Source organism: Drosophila tropicalis, unplaced genomic scaffold, assembly GCF_018151085.1.
Source record: "Drosophila tropicalis isolate 14030-0801.00 unplaced genomic scaffold, ASM1815108v1 contig_694, whole genome shotgun sequence".
NCBI classification, from domain to species: Eukaryota; Metazoa; Arthropoda; class Insecta; order Diptera; family Drosophilidae; genus Drosophila; species Drosophila tropicalis.
The window spans coordinates 741,281-757,055 of record NW_027173176.1 but is presented as its reverse complement, the minus strand read 5'-3'; the positions used below and the strand labels follow the sequence as shown (position 1 = coordinate 757,055).

General features: G+C 42.8%; 3 protein-coding genes across 3 annotated transcripts; all 3 read right to left on the bottom strand.

The window, feature by feature from the left end:
* Positions 1-374: 374 nt before the first annotated feature.
* PGRP-SB2 (Peptidoglycan recognition protein SB2) lies at positions 375-992 on the bottom strand. The gene is made up of 2 exons (XM_068292826.1): positions 614-992; positions 375-559 (listed from the first exon to the last, which is right to left on the bottom strand). The coding sequence occupies exons 1-2, from the start codon at positions 990-992 to the stop codon at positions 375-377; spliced, it is 564 nt and encodes a 187-aa protein (XP_068148927.1).
* A 1,260-nt stretch (positions 993-2,252) lies between these two features.
* LOC137579127 (uncharacterized) lies at positions 2,253-2,702 on the bottom strand. The gene is made up of 2 exons (XM_068292825.1): positions 2,666-2,702; positions 2,253-2,600 (listed from the first exon to the last, which is right to left on the bottom strand). The coding sequence occupies exons 1-2, from the start codon at positions 2,675-2,677 to the stop codon at positions 2,253-2,255; spliced, it is 360 nt and encodes a 119-aa protein (XP_068148926.1). The 5' UTR covers positions 2,678-2,702.
* A 607-nt stretch (positions 2,703-3,309) lies between these two features.
* Positions 3,310-14,869, bottom strand: Dab (DAB adaptor protein). Its single transcript, XM_068293254.1, is given in 11 exon segments — positions 3,310-4,748; positions 4,750-5,962; positions 6,036-6,147; positions 6,211-6,969; positions 7,036-7,139; positions 7,212-7,345; positions 7,347-10,087; positions 10,478-10,720; positions 11,898-12,537; positions 12,605-13,254; positions 14,069-14,869. Coding segments are annotated over 11 exon segments (6,852 nt in total). The 5' UTR covers positions 14,190-14,869; the 3' UTR covers positions 3,310-4,613.
* Positions 14,870-15,775: the final 906 nt, after the last annotated feature.

The following is a 15,775-nucleotide window of genomic DNA, read 5'->3' as shown; positions in this document are numbered from 1 at the left end:
AAAATTTATGTTTTGCCGCTGACCGTTAGGAAATTTCTTAACCAGATGATGGGCAAAAGCAAACTTTGTTAATTTGGTCGCAAATTTTAAAATGTTGTATATTTTAAACGAAAATTATGATGCTTAGTTGAGAAAAAACCATTTTCGTACATTACTGGAGCTGCACCTTCATTTAGCTATAATTCGTAACTAGTTTTAGCGTTAACAGTGAAGGGCCTTGCAAGTTCTTGAATTATTGCTTTGTGGCTAATGGCCAAGACTTGTGATACATTAACTTTTGACAAGCAAACCAATTTTAATTTTTAAAGTCTTTTAATGATTATGGTACATAAATTTTACTAGAGATATATGAAAAAATGTTTCTTAAAGGACTTTCAAGGCTTCTTTTGCCAGCGCGGCCATTTCTTTAGTTCGTTGAGAAGATGCTGTCCTGGGCATAGAGTGCCCTTTGTCTGACAATGACCCAATAGAATATAATTGGGCACAACCTGACGACGTTGAACGGCAATCTGGATAAGAGTGCGGGCCGCTTGCAGCATTTGTGGAGGTGGAAGTCCAGCTAAAAAAGATTTAACATTACTTTTTGAATCAATCGAAAACGAAATCATCTTACCTTGGAAATTGCCAATGAAGGCAATGCCAATCGATTGGCTATTATAATGGGGAGCATGTTCGCCACGTATGCCAAAACCGAGGCCCTCATAGATGCGGCCATCGCCGCCAATTAGGAAATTATAGCCAATATCCCGAAAACGACGACGCAGATGATCCAATTGAATGCGACGTATTGCATTCTGACATTGGAATGGATTAAAGCAAGCCGGTGTTACCGTATGATGTATTATAATATAACGAACGGGTCCCATCAGGCGTGGCAGGCGTGGCGATAAAGGCGTTCGACACCAAGATGATCGTGGCACAATCTGTGCCAGAGTCAATCCCAATCCCATGGTCAATATCAGGGGTAGTAAGAACTTCTTTTGGAGCTGCATGACAATTTGCTTCGTTAATGTTAAAGACTTTGCAACAGCTCTATTTATACTCCATTCTTGATCTTTATTTTGTGTTTACTCAGCTGGCGCATAAATTCATAATGACAATCAATTAACAATTAATTCGAGCAACAACAAAAACAACACCAACTGAAAGCATTCTTAAATCTTCATCCGCTTGCGTCACCTGCCAGAGCACTGGCAATGCCAGAGGCAAAGATTTTGCAATGCAAATGCTACCAAATGCGCTGCCCTTGATGCCCTGGCCAAAAAAGGATTGCCTCCCAGAATGGCTTGTGTTTTTTTTTTCTTTCTTTCAACTAAGGCAAATGAGCATTTGATAATCAAATACAGGGGCTATAAAAGTTGAACGACTGTGCCAACAATTGTACAGTGACCAATTGCCAGTGGGAAGACCTAAACCAAAACGACAATGAAGATTGTAAGTCGAATTGCAAGCAAAGTATCCTTTGAAAGATGAATCTGTGATACATTTTTGTTTTTGTTAGCTTGCAATTCTCATGCCCTTGGTAATGGCTGCTCTGTCCATGGCCAGCTATGTACCTGCCACTCTACCAGTTGCTGCTGCTGCTGTTCCAGCTGCCACTACAAATCCAGCTCCAGCTATAGTCCCATTGCCTGTCAGTCATCAGTTTGTCACACGAAACTTCAATCGTTTCTATGTGCCAACAGCAACAACAACCGCCACAACTTGGCCAACTGTGGCTACCTATCAGCCAGGAATATATTATAAATATGGTGGAAATGGAGCTACTTATCCAACTTATACATATACATATCCCTATACATATCCATATGGTTATGTTAATGGCTATTATCCATATTCCAACTATGGTTATGGCTACAAAAGTGTTTGGTAATCCCTGAAGAGGCGGCCATCATTGTATGTATTATTCTTATAATGTGATATATATACACACATATACAAATTTGAATATATGATTTCTTTTTTTTTTTTTTTTGATCTTATGAAATTAAACAGTAAATAAAGAATGTACAATAAAAGTCAATATACATATATACTCACGGATTAAAAGGAATTTGTTTATAATTCCCCAGTTGAAAATGCAAAACGACAGTTCAAACCTTTATATAGATAAAGCAAATTTTTGGCTTTAGGCCAACTAAACGAACTTGGCCAATATTGACACACATTTTTCTGGCATTTGTATGGTTAACCAAAGCATTTATATTTATTACATAATAAAAGCTAACTAATTGTTGGAGAAAATGCATCAATTAGAAGAAGAATGGACCGGCTCCAAGTCCTGCAGGTGCAAATAGTCTGGCCGAAGCAGCTGCAGCAGGGAATGGCAAGGCGGCTATGCCCGCTGGAGTGGCCACAAAACGTGCAGCTGGAGCTGGAGCAAAGGCAGCATTAAACTGATTGAAGTAATCCAAACGTTGACTACTCGATATGGCCAAGGGCGATGGCCCTGCCAAAGGTCCTGTATAGGCAGCAAATGGTAAACCATATGGTCCAATGGATGAAGCGGTGAATGGTGAAGCCACCGCAGGAGCGATTGGCAATGCAGGAGCAGCCTTAGCTGCACCACTGGCCACCAAAGCCATCGACAGTATAACCAACTTGCATAGACAACAAAAATCCTTGATGAAAAGACTGAGTCGAATGTGCTCAATATTGATCTTACCATTTGCTGCATTGTGTATGTCTCTTCTGTTGCGATTTCCAAGTGGATATGCCTTCAAGTGGTCCACTGGCCCTGTGTTTTATACTTGCTCCAGACTTGGCACTCTGTGAATTTAATTGGCGCTCCAAATTGTCACGCATTTGGATGCGAAATTAGCCAAAATTACATAGTTGGCAAGTGAACGATAGTCCCAAATGCATATAGAGAAAAACAAATAACAATTGACAAAAGAGCAAACAGAAATCTGGTTACGACATACATAAAAAAATTTTAAGAGATTACTCAATTGCTTAGCGAAAGTAAAATCAGAATCGAAACATAAAAAAACAATTCTCATTCAATCAAACTTTGGCAGAAGATAAGTGAAAGTAATCCCAAATAGTGAAGAACACATACAAATATTTCAGTTTAGCATTGAGTTGTTTTCCTTTTTAATTTAGATAGAACAAAATGACAATTTCAACTTAAATATTGTTACATACATCATAATAACTATCATATAATTGTAATTGTAATTGTATAATTGTAATATTATATATATTTATATATATATAGATATCTTGTTCGTTTTCGTCATTAGTTTATATAAATAATACAATTGAATATATATTTAGTTAAAAAACACAGAAGAGTTAAAAAAAAAACAAATTAAAAACATATACCGAACAAAGGACAGTCACAAAAAAGAATTGGAGTTGAATTTTTAAACTAATTTTACTTGGTAGTTAACTATTTATGCATTATATAATCATAAAATATTTATGTTAGTTTAGTTTCGTTCTTTCTTTCCTTTTTTTGGGGGGGATAAACACGATATACATATGTATTTATTTATTATTAGTTATATATATTATATACTAGAGGCTAGGATGACGACATTTAGCATAGGCATCTAATTAGTTGCTTTCGTTTAATGGATGAGTATATTTTTGATTTCGTATTTCCCTTATACGAAGTAGAAAGGGGCAGAGAAAAGGGACAGAGAATTATCTTTAACAAACACTTTAATTATCCATTTATTTGGTTTATGAGAATTTTTTGTTTTTAGGATAGGACTCAATCTATATACAATCAATGAATCAATTTCAGGACGAGGGAGGGTTTGGACTAATAGGAAGAAAAGTTTCTAATGTTTCTAGGGAAACGTTTGAGGAAAATGTAGAACTCCACGAAATAAACAATAAAAAGGGAAAAACTGGAAAATAAAATTCGACATATACATAGTTTAAGTAAACATATACACATTTTGAAAAATCACAGTCTATTTCTTTTCTATTTATCGCTTTGTTTTTTTTATGTTTTTGTTTAGATCCTTTTTTTCGCTTCTTTGTCGGAATATGGCAAAATAAATTTGACTAGATATACATACAATGGGGAAGGGGTGAAGGAGGTGTCTGGAAAAAAGGGTGGGGTCATTTGGTATTAAGTGTCAGAGGATGAAAAAAAGGATTTTGTTTTTGGAGTTGTTTTCTTCCGTTTTAGTTTCGTTTAGATTCAAGTTCTACATTCTCCTCATCTGAATCCTACCACAATACATCATAGTCGTATACATGCTCCGATGAGGCTATGATTAGACATTTCACAAAATCATCGAATGTACGCTTTAATTTCCATTTTTTTGGTTTCTTAAGCAATTGCAAGGGCATGGGCAATGGTTTTGCTATTTTCATTTTGGTTTCGTTTTGGTTATGAGTCTCTGTTGATGTTTGTGGTGTCTCATGCCAGGGACTGGTTGACGTTGATTTTGTTTGCTTCAATGGTACATTAGAGTATATATGATCTACCTGTTGTTGTTGTTGTTGCTGTTGAAGACTTTGCTGTATGGCCACCAAGCGTTGTTGCTGATAATAATGATTAAGATTGGTCAAATAGAAAAAATCGCAGTCATTAACCACATCGATTTCAGCATAATTATTACCACCACCGCCACCACTGCCATCGCCTTGATTCAAATCGAATCTCTGTACTCCAAGTCTAGATGCTGATGCAGTTGCAGTTGCACTTGCAGTTGCCGCTGTTGATTTTGTTGCCTTGGCAAAAAGTTGATCAAATCACATATTTTCATCAAATTTGGCAAAATTCGCCTCCTCATTCCATTGGAATTTATTAGTGGTTTCACCATCATCAACTTGCTGTTGCTGCTGCTGCTGTTGTTGTTGTTGTTGCTGCTGCTGCTGTTGTTGTTGTTGATTCTCAGTCATTAGTTCATCCGGTGACTTGAAGAATTCATCATCTTCAAAGGGATCCTCTTGTTTTTTGGCAAATATGTTCACCGATTCGGATTTCTTAATTAGCTCCTGTTGTCGCTGTTGTAATTTACTAGAACGCATATTCTGTTTCCTGGCTGCCGCTGTCTGTTCCTTATCAAATGCCTCAAACGATGAGGCCTTGGCAAAATCATCCTCAAATGCGGCATCATCGAATTGTGAGACTTTGACATTATCATCGAAACGTAATTTTTGAGTTGTGCCAGTTATGGGCGGTGTCGATGTGGTGCTCGGCGATGGTTCCATATCGAAATGTTCACGTTCCCCCCTGTCCCTTTGGCCTATCTCGCGATCAGCGGAAAAATCATTGGAGAAACGGAATATCGATTTCGAACCACCACCGCCAACGCTGCCGCCGCCACCGCCTGTGCTGCTGACTGAGACTAGACCGGCTGGTGTGGAATTACAACTGGATGCGGTGCCAGCTGGTGCTGGTGGTGGTGAACTTTGATTGAAATCTGATTCAAAACCATCATCGAAATTGAATTTTGCACGTTCAACGCCGCCACCGCCAGCACCACCACCACTGCCTCCTCCATTGCCACCGAGACCAGCTGAAGATTCGCCACCGCTTAGTATCATGTTGGCTGCAGTGCTGCTGGCATTCGATCTTGGTGTGGGTGTCGGTGTCTGTTCATAGCTATCGACAAAACCATAATCACTATTCACATTACTCGCATTGCCGCCACGACTGGGACGATTCTGGCCCGGCAGTTTGGCCAATGAGGGAGCGTGTCGCTCCATTTGACGACGTTCGCTCTCCAACATACGTTGATGCATCTCATGTCGTCGACGATTTAAACGCTCGAATTTGTCCTCATCTGTTGGTGGCTCATCATCCACATAGTCCTCATCGTCATCTTCATCCTCATCATCGTCCACATTCTGATCGTGTTGGCAGCTAATGTAATCATAGTTATCTCTCAGACCCCGTCCCATTGGTGGGCCAACATAACGTGAGGGATTGACAGAACCACCACCAGTGGAGGCCAAATCTTTAGTACTGCGAGCGCGGGTCTTTTTGCGGAATCTGAAAGATAGAGAAGAAGGAAATAGTGAATATGATCTTTGGATGATTTGGTTGAGTGGTTCGTTCATCTTACCTGCGTTCCTTTTCGCCATCTGAGGGAGGCTGACCCAATGCAACTACCTGTCGACGACTCTCAGCAGCACTGCCTGGCCTCTTCCATGATTTCTGTCCAGGCAATGAGGGTTCTGAAAAGAAAAACAGGAAATTAGCAGCCAAGCCTAGATAATCCAAGGGAGAGAACTTCTCACCTTCGCCATCCCAAGGACTGGAGCCACTGCTTTTACGCAAACGTGGTGCCCCAACAGATCCAGCACCACTTACACCCACACCAGGAGGTCCCACCTCAACTCCACTTAGTTGACTAGGTCTCTGCAGGCTTCGGGAACTTGTTCGCTGCTGCTGCTGCTGGAAATCCTGTTCCGAATCCTGCTCATAGTCTATATCTCCGGTAATGCGCAGTTTGGCCGAACTTGAGGCTGGCTTACGCAACGAGCGGGTTTTCATTTGCTCTCTATCTCGATCCCTTGTCTCTCGATACTCATCTCGACTATCCAGACTGCCATAGACATCGTTGCCACTGCCAAAGCTGCGTCGTCTGCGTGTGGCACTCTCGTAGGATTCGAGACTCTCGCGATCAAAGGATTTCCTTTCTCTATCCCTGTCGTGTTGATAAAGATATTCACCGCGTTGCGTCTTATAAGCCATTGGGGAACGTCCCCGTTCCTCATAGACATTCTCATAGTCGAATTCATAGCTTGGCCTCGAATAATCACGATATTCTCTCTCCCGCTCCCTTTCGCGTTCTCGCTCTCGTTCACGCTCGCCACGATATTTGCTGGGTCGTTCACGAGGCAATGCCTGGCCACGTTTATCATACATGGGAGGCGGTGGTCCATAACTGGAACGCTCATAGGCACTACGCTCGAAGGAACGCGCTCGGACACCTTGCTCGATCTCTTGCGGGGACCATGTATGATGGGCCGGATGATGATACCAACTGGGTGAATCTAAAAAAACCGGAGAGCGACAGCAATGAGTTAGGGACAGAATGAGAGGATAAATTGAAGGCTTACCCAAATCAAAGTTGTCCCTACTGCGGGATAGGCCATGCTTGAATTTCCGTTGCGTTGCCTGTTGATCTCGTTCCCTTCGGGCACAGAACTCGGCGGCATCGTAACTGAGAGAGAGAGAACGATAGAGAAGATTGATGAAAACTTCCATCGAAATTACTCTTGCGATAGTTACTCACTCATAATCCTCATCGCAGGAATTCATACGTCTCGCGTGCCTCATATAATAGCCATGACGATCGGCATGTGGCGGTGGTCCATGGCCTGGATGTGATGATGGCGGTGGCATTTGTCTTCGCTTAAGATATTCAGGGAGTCTCATCATCCCACGGGCTGAGATCTCGTGATGATGAGGAAGTTTGCTGACGCTGCTCTTTCTTGGCCCAACGTCTTTGCTGTTTGGACCAACAGCTGCCATCGTCACGGGGATCGGAACTGCATGGTGACTCTGCGGTATCCTGTTGCGAGGTATTGGAAGCTGGCGGCGGTGGTAAGGTAAGACGTGCCTTTCCTTTGCTCCCAGATCCCACAGTTGCGGCGGCACTTACTTTTGGTGAATCAAAAGTGGCCCAGGATTGTTTATCTCGTTCCCGTTCACGTTCACGCTCACCCATCATTTGCTTGGTAGCGGAATCAATCAGCTGCGAGACGGCCGACAGTTGAGAGGGCACAGGTGACGGTCCTTGATGCTGATGATGATGATGAACAGTACCCGGAGCTGGTGACTTTTGCAATGGAATGGGTGAAGTACTGACATCATTGAACTGCGACGGGGTATGCAAACTATGAGCACCACGCGAAGGAGCTGCCGACGAAGTTGCCGGTGAGATTCGATCTCGCGAGTCTAAAGACAAATTGGAAATGGCCCTTTGCATTAGCTCATCGATTTCGATATCATCTTTGGCCACCACGGTTGTTGTGACCATAAGGAATTTGTTGTCCTGCTGCTGCTTGTTCGATTTCGAATGCTCTTCCGGCATTTTAGTTTCGGTCTTATCCAGCTGTTGGGTCGATGTTGTTAGCTTTTCGTATTGATCTTGTCCACTTATCTGCTCAGCATCCTTTTCATTGCTATCGAGGCTACTTTCGCCACCGGCATCGGCGTCCTCATCTTCATCATCATCGTCCACGGTAAGAGCCGACGATGAGGGTTCAGCTGGAAAGCGATCCGGTTGGGCAGAGTCCATTATTTGTTCCTCATTGAATTCCTGATCACTGAATTCAGGAAAATCTTGCAACAGATCCTTCTCCGGTGGCTGTGACGCTACCGATGTCGTCGTGGGCTTGTCGAAGAGATTCTCTACCAGTATGATGTCCCTTAAGGCGGCGTAGCGATCTTTGGCCTGGGCCACCACTTCAGTGATTTTGGTATCAATTTTCGGAGGCTGGGGAGCTGCTTCTTGGAGAATCGCGTCCGCATCCAGTTCTGGAGCAGCATCTTCACTTGGCAAGGGTTCATCTTGTTGGGGCGGTGGCGTTAGATCACCCATTAGATCTGTTTCCTGTTGCTGCTGCTGTAGCTCCTGATCAATGATCTCGCGGAACACCGCATAGCGATCGGCCGAGGGCACAGTGGCCACAGCTGATGGTGTTTCATTGAAGTTGGCAAAGTTGGCCACAAAAGTGCTGGAAGATGCGTCATCCTCCAGCTGCTGCTGCTGATGTTGGGGCAAATCCTCACCAAATGTGTCATCAAATTTGGCCACAAATGATGTTTGCTGATCAAAGTTAACTTTGAATACAGCCGAAGTGCCTGACGAAGCAGAGGCGACGGCGGTGGTGTTGGTAGTCGTGGTAATTGTGGTGATGCCGCTGCTGGTGGTGTTTGTGGTGCCCACCACTGGGGGAGTTGCCTTGCCGCTGGTGGATAAATACTCGGATAGATAGGCTGTCAGTTGGACCAGCGTCATGGTGCTTAGCTTTGAGGCTGGAACATTCAGTTTCAATGCCAACTCATCCATACCGAGGGTGAGCAACTGTGTCAGCGTTATATCCGGAGCCAAAGTTTGTGTCTGAGATTGATTCTGGGCTTGCGCTTGAGCCGCTGCCTGTAAGATTTCCGCCTTATTCTCATAGATATCCTGGCCGCGGCCCAGGGATGCCTGTCTCTGGGGACGTGCTCGGCCGGTGGCCTGATTCGGAGGCGGCAAAAGTGGTGGCGGTGGTGCCACACCACCCAGCGGAGCCAAATAATCGTCCTCGGTATGGCCGGGCTTGCGGGGACGACCAGGTCCGGGAAAACAGCCATCCGAGCGACCAACACGACGCGATGGTAACGGAATGGGTGGAGCATCTCCAGCAAGCGCAGCAGCAGCAGCTGTCGCCGAAGTGCTTTGGGCGCGTCGCGTGGAGCTATTCAAATACTCATAACGTCCTGTGGCCGGGGTTGGAGTTGGCGTTGGGCGTATGACCAGATCACTGAACTGTTTCTTCGGTGGCAATGGCGGTGGCTCCGAGTACGGAGCCAAATCGGGTCGTGGTGGGGGCTCCGGTGCAGTCTCATTCTCACTTAAGGAGTCGCTCTCCTGAAGACGTCGCATATTGACACTGGAACCGATGGCCGATGATGAGGAATCACTGCCACCGCTACGCTTCGAGAAGCGTGCCTGGCCAAACAAATGGGGCATCTTCTTGTTGCCAATGCTAGAAATGACATCCAATGGATTGGCCACACCCACACTGGAAGAGATTGCGGGTGTGGGACGTGTACGAATACTGGAGAACTGCATTGGAGGTGGATCACTTTTCTCTGGCGGCAACTGTACTTGAAGTGGTCCATTGAAGACACTTGAGGGCAGCTGCTTCATCTCAACTGGTGCTGGGACTGGAGTGGGCACTGCTGCTGCCGCCATTGAAGGAGGCGGATCAAACTCAAAGGCATCCAATTTGGCGAAGAGATCACCGCTGGCCTCTTGAAATGGATCCGGATCGGGATCACTCTTCTTGCGTGTGGGTGAGAATGGATCTGTGTCGCGTGGCAATAGAACCGGATCCTCCAGTATATCCAGACCTGCTGTTGATGCTCCTCCTGTCGTTGTTGTTGTTGTTGGCAATTCTGTGGCATAATAATTCACTTGAGGATTAGTGGAGGGACTTAGCATTAGTTTCAGCTTGGCCGCCGAGAAGTCAGAGTCGGTTTGGCTTTGATTTAGGACTGGTGGTGGTGGACTGGGATTATTGGTTGTGGATGAGGATGATGATGTTAATAACAAATGCTGGCCAATGCTAGCTGTGGTGGTTAGTGTGTTAGTAGTTGTGGCACCACCTACTCCTCCTCCACCACCACCGCCTCCACCGCTTCCACCACCTATTCCTATTCCTATACCTCCTCCTTCTCCGCCTCCGACACTGCCGCCGTCTGCAGTGCAAGTGCATGGAATTTGTTGAAGCTGCTGCAGCGGCTGTTGCTGTTGCTGCTGCTGCTGCTGTCTGAGTGGGTTAGTACCTGCTGATCCTGCTGCTGTTGTTGCTGCTGCCTCCTCATCGAATAGACTATCCTTGGCCAGCAGAAAATCAATTCCCATGCTTAGGCTGCCTGCTCCCTGACCGCCCTGATCGAGGCCCTGACTCACGCTCAGCTCTTTGAGCACTTTTTTCGGTGGATTCTTAAGCTCTTGGAAAAAGTATTTCTTATCGACATACGGACGTGTTCGTCCCGTTCCCAATGGGTCCAAATCGGTAAAGGCATCTAATTGTTATGACAATTTTCGTTGCAAAAGAGAGAGAGGTAGAGGGTGAAACAAAGAGAAGAGAGCAACTATTATCAAATGCCCTAAGCAAAAAACCAATTAACAATTCAATAAAACGAAAACTATAACTCAAATTGTGTCATTTGGATTTTCTAGTCAAAAATTAAAAACGAAAACATATCCAAATGCCGTAAAGAACAACGAAAGCAAATCAAACAAAACTGATGGTATTTTAGATAGAGAGAGAGAGAGAGAGAATGTTTTAAAATCGTTTCTATGCAGAAACTTTTCTTTATTTTGTCATGCTTGGTTTACTTGTAGGTTGTGGGTATCAAGGCAGGAAAGGGATAAAAATAATCATCATAGATACATATGCTGATCTAGGATTGAGAAATGGGGAACTGTTGCCCCTTAAAGTATGCAAATTTACAATATTTGTTAAGATAATTATTTTGTTGTTTATATTTTGCATACTTCAGGGTGCTAGGTTTCCCCTTTAAGAGCTCCAGCTTTGCCACTGAAATCATGGACCATTTTACGGTTTAGGTTCTCTTGATTAATCATTTAAATATCAGAGGCTCCTAAGATTTGTATTTATGTATGTTCAAACATTTTGTTAATTTTAAAAACAAAAAAACATTTTAAAAAGGTTTTCGCTCTCAAATTATGGATATACTACTCCTCCCCAACTAACATGTCAATTAAGAACCTAAAACTTTGAATAGTCCCCCTCTACTGAGCCCAATTAGCTTCCAAATCTCAACTAAGGATCATTGTTTCGTATAGGATTATGGTTAGTATGACATGAGATTTACAGTGCAAACAAAATGAAAAAGCAATTAAATTGAATAAAAATAGTGTAAAAAGAAATGCATTCACGATGGAATTAAATATTCAGTGGGGGATCAAGAGAAGAGAACTCCCACACCCATTATGCCATATGCAATCGCATTAGTTACGCTTGTTAAGTGGTCTTCATTGATTGCCCCTCCCCGACCCCCATCGAATTGTTTCCATCGTGAATACGCAGCTCTTTTTTCCAAAAAAGAATATGAAAGAAGAGAAGAGAACACATACTTCTACTTGTTCTACAATGAGTAGGAATGAAAGAAAAGAAACTACAAGCTACAACAACAAAAGTACGAGACACTACGAGACAAATGAACTGTCACTTACCCGACGATATGACCGCTGATGCCCCACCAGCTGATGTTAGTTGTTCAGTCTCTAAACCTAACCCCACCTCAATTCCGATCTCATCGAGGGGCGCTGGCGCTGCCGCTGCTGCTGATGCGGCTACTGCCGCTACTGCTGACGATGATGAAGTGGAAATCTCATTCAATTGCTGTGTGGGCGTTGCCGATGATTCGCTTGCCGCCAGTGGGGCCATGGGCAGCACCTTGGTGGTATCAAAGACATCACTTTGTTCGGTCAGTTCATGCAACCAATTGTCATCATCGTTTTGTTCAGGTTGCAATGTGGCTGGTGATCCACTAGTACCAGGAACTGGCGATAACATGGCATCCAGAGTTTCGGGAGTCTTAGTGCTAGAGCTGCTCGGAGGCTTATGACGATTACGACCACCAGAATCTGGTGGTGGTGGCAATATATTATACGATGGCACATATATGAATGAATCACCAAAGGGATCATCTTCGCTGGCGGATTTGGCTAAGTGAGAAGCACCAGAAATACCACCACCAGCTAAACCAGTGGGATCATTTGGGGTTATTCGCTCCATTTGTGTGATGCCACGTTGCAGAGAAGTCAATTCCTGTTCAAGGTCAACCAAATCAGCTACAGATTCAGGAGAGATCTATCAAAGAGTAAGAGACAGAGAGATGAAGAGAATTGTCATTAATATCAATTATTATCAAACTTACCTCTTTGGCTGCTGCTCCCGAAGTTTTGGCCACATCGAGATTCACACCCAAACGTGCAGAGCCATTGGAAGCCACATTTAATAGGGTTAGGGCATGTCCAGCAGAGCTGGCACCACCCGAAGCCAGATCGCCACCATGACCACCAACCGCCGACTTCAATGAGGACAAGGAGGCCAACTGGCTGGCATGATCATGCAAGGATTTGCCTTGAATTTGCTGGCGTGCCATCTCAATTTCTTTTTTCTTCAGCTCAAAAACCACCTGAAAGAGATCTCGCATAGCCAGCACCACCTGGCTGGCCGCCTTGTCCGTCTTGATGCCAAAGAAACGATGTCCACTATCCGGTGAGCCAAATATGTACCCAAAGGCACGCGAATCTGTCATATCCTGTGCTATAAACGATATCTTATGCACTGGATGATGATATAAAGAATCGCCAGTCTTCTCATCCCTCAATCTTAGGCCATCAATGGTCACATGTATGGTGATTCTTTGTTTATGCTCTCCTGCGGCTCGTATGGCCATTTTCAAGTCCTGTAAAGCCTCCTGGCACATACGATCCCCACGAGCCTCACCCACCTCCAAAATGCCAATGAGTTTTGCCTTAAATTGTACGCCATCGCCGAAAAAGCGTCCCGGATCGTTGCGATCTGTGTGGAAAAATCGAAAATATATATTGTACATATATATATATTGTATATAGGTAAAATCTACGTATGTATATGCATGTGTGTGTATCTATAATGGAAAAATTCATTAAAGCTATTTTGTATGATTAATCAGTCGAAGCTTTTAAAACACATTGCCAACTACAAAGATTGATAGAATTATTAAAGTCTTAAACCCAAACAAATCCTGAATCCTCCATGAAGGAATTGCATGAAATTTTCTTTATTCTAAAATGATATTTTGTCTCCTAAACTAGGAGAAGTTTCAATTTCCAAGACTGCCCAAGACTCAAATCTAATTCTGCAAATAAAAATACTCGATTTAGCCTTCTTTTTATCAATGAATCTTTTGAAAAAAATCTTTACTATGATTTTTATACGGAATGTTTTTTGTTTAAACCTTGTAACAACAATCGCACTGTGATGCATAGATTATAAATAAATTCAAAATTTAAGATTTGCCAAAAATTTCCTTGAATAACAATTCTATAAAATAATATAAAAAAAAGGTAAATTTAAAAAGTTTAGCAACTTTTCCATGATAGTTAAGTAAATATATACATATATGCATGTTATATTTGACTGATCACAAATATTATAATGTCTAATCCCCCTCTAGCCCTCTCCTCTTTCTCTCTCACTGTCTCGACACATGTTTATAATGATATTTTGTTTGCAATTTAAGTTTTGTTTTTGTTGTTTTTTGGTTTTGACTTTGGTTTATATATGTACATATGTACATATGTCAGTATGTATGTGTATTTTTTGTTTGTATATATTTTGTTTGTGTGCTAACGTTTTGCGTAATTAGTTTCCTCGGCTCCACCACTGCTGCTGCCGCTGCCGACGCCAAATGTGCTGGCCAGGGAGAGATTAGATGATGCTGTGGATAGCTTGGATACCAAAGATTTGACCATGATTGGTGGATGGGGCGCGGGGTGTGTCAACAATATAATCTCAGAACGAATCACATACTGAATAAACACAACACAACAGCAACAGCAACAACGAAATGAACAAACAACAAATGAACGAACGAACGACTAAAAAAATAAAAGTGTTTTTATTTTTTTTTCCTTTTTGTTGTAGTTTAATTAAAATCGCTGGTGCGCGGGTGGTAGGGGGTATAAGGGAGCCGCCGGGCGGAGGTTGGATTGCTTCAAGATGTATGGCGTCACCGTCACCGGACCAGACCGAAAACCAGACCGTTTCGCGATCATGGAATGGAAATGAATGCGAAATGAGAATCAGAATCCGAACCCAAATGCGGCAGCGGCTGCGGCTACTGCGGTTGTTGTCTCTGCCTGCCTGGACCCAAGCGTCGGTGTCGCTGCTGCTGCTGCTGGTCTGCTTTGCGCTAACAATTTGTTTAAATTCATTTACACAAACACACACACACACACAGATAGAGATATATGCACATGCGCGCTGGAATTTTACTCTATTATTAAGCGCTTTTCATTTTTGCAAAACAAAAAGAAAACATTTGTCTCTCAATCGTCTGCTAACTCTCTTTTAGACAAATTCTCTCATTCTCTCTCTCTCTGTTTCCATTTGTATTGCTCTCCCGCGCAACTGATCGTTATTGTTTATTGCTAAAGCAGCTGCCTGACTACCACCTGCCGATAACAATTGACCTGAAGACGTTGGATGGTATGGGACAAAGGTGCGATAGGCAGGCTTAGATAATCGATAACCAGAGCCTTACAAGGATCAGTTTGAAAATGGGAAATTTTCGTCCATTTATTATGTAGCCGACCAGTATGCAACTTATTTTTTATACATATAAATCAAATAAAACAAAAATTTAATTTTTAACCGAAAATTGTTATATATGACTCTAATTCAGTCAAATAAGGAATTAAGCTCAGCGAAGTTTATGAGCTAATGTCTGAACAAATCTCATAAACTACACAAGTATGTATGTATGTTTTGTATGTATGTATGTATATGTGGATATATAGAAACAATGTCCTTTTCTCATCGATCAAACGTAAATTTTTGCTAATCTACTGAGATGTCTGATAGCTATTTGATGGCAAAATGATGTACTTACATTTACAAGGACTTGTCTTTTTCCTCAACGTCTGCATGGTGCTCACAATAAACTGATTGGCATTCGTGTTTCGTATAATGATGACAATATTTTGGGCTGCTTCAGTTGGCAGCAGAAGCAGCAAGGACCAAACAGGGCGGAACTATAAGTGAGGTGGAATTAAAAACCGGTCAGGTCACGGTTTACAATTTATATACAAAGAAAAAAAGGGGAAGGACGAGACGGGACCGTATATTGGCCCCATGACTTTTGACATTTGAACGAAATCGTAGAAAAGAATTCGTCAGTGTCGTTGTCGTCCTTTTTCTTCCGTCTTCTTTTTCTTTTTATTTACACTCTTTTGAGCTTCTTTGGGTTTCTGTGTTCTGTCTCTTCTTATTATAATTTTATACTTACTAGAACGATGCGCTAGTTATTGTTGTTATTGTGGCACTCGGTCGATAGGAC

Coding starts and splice junctions, on each gene's coding strand:
- PGRP-SB2 (XM_068292826.1), bottom strand. CDS start 992: ATGCAGCTCCAAAAGAAGTTCTTACTACCCCTGATATTGACCATGGGA. Junction 560..613: donor CTTCATTGGCAATTTCCAAG/GTAAGATGATTT, acceptor AATCTTTTTTAG/CTGGACTTCCACCTCCACAA.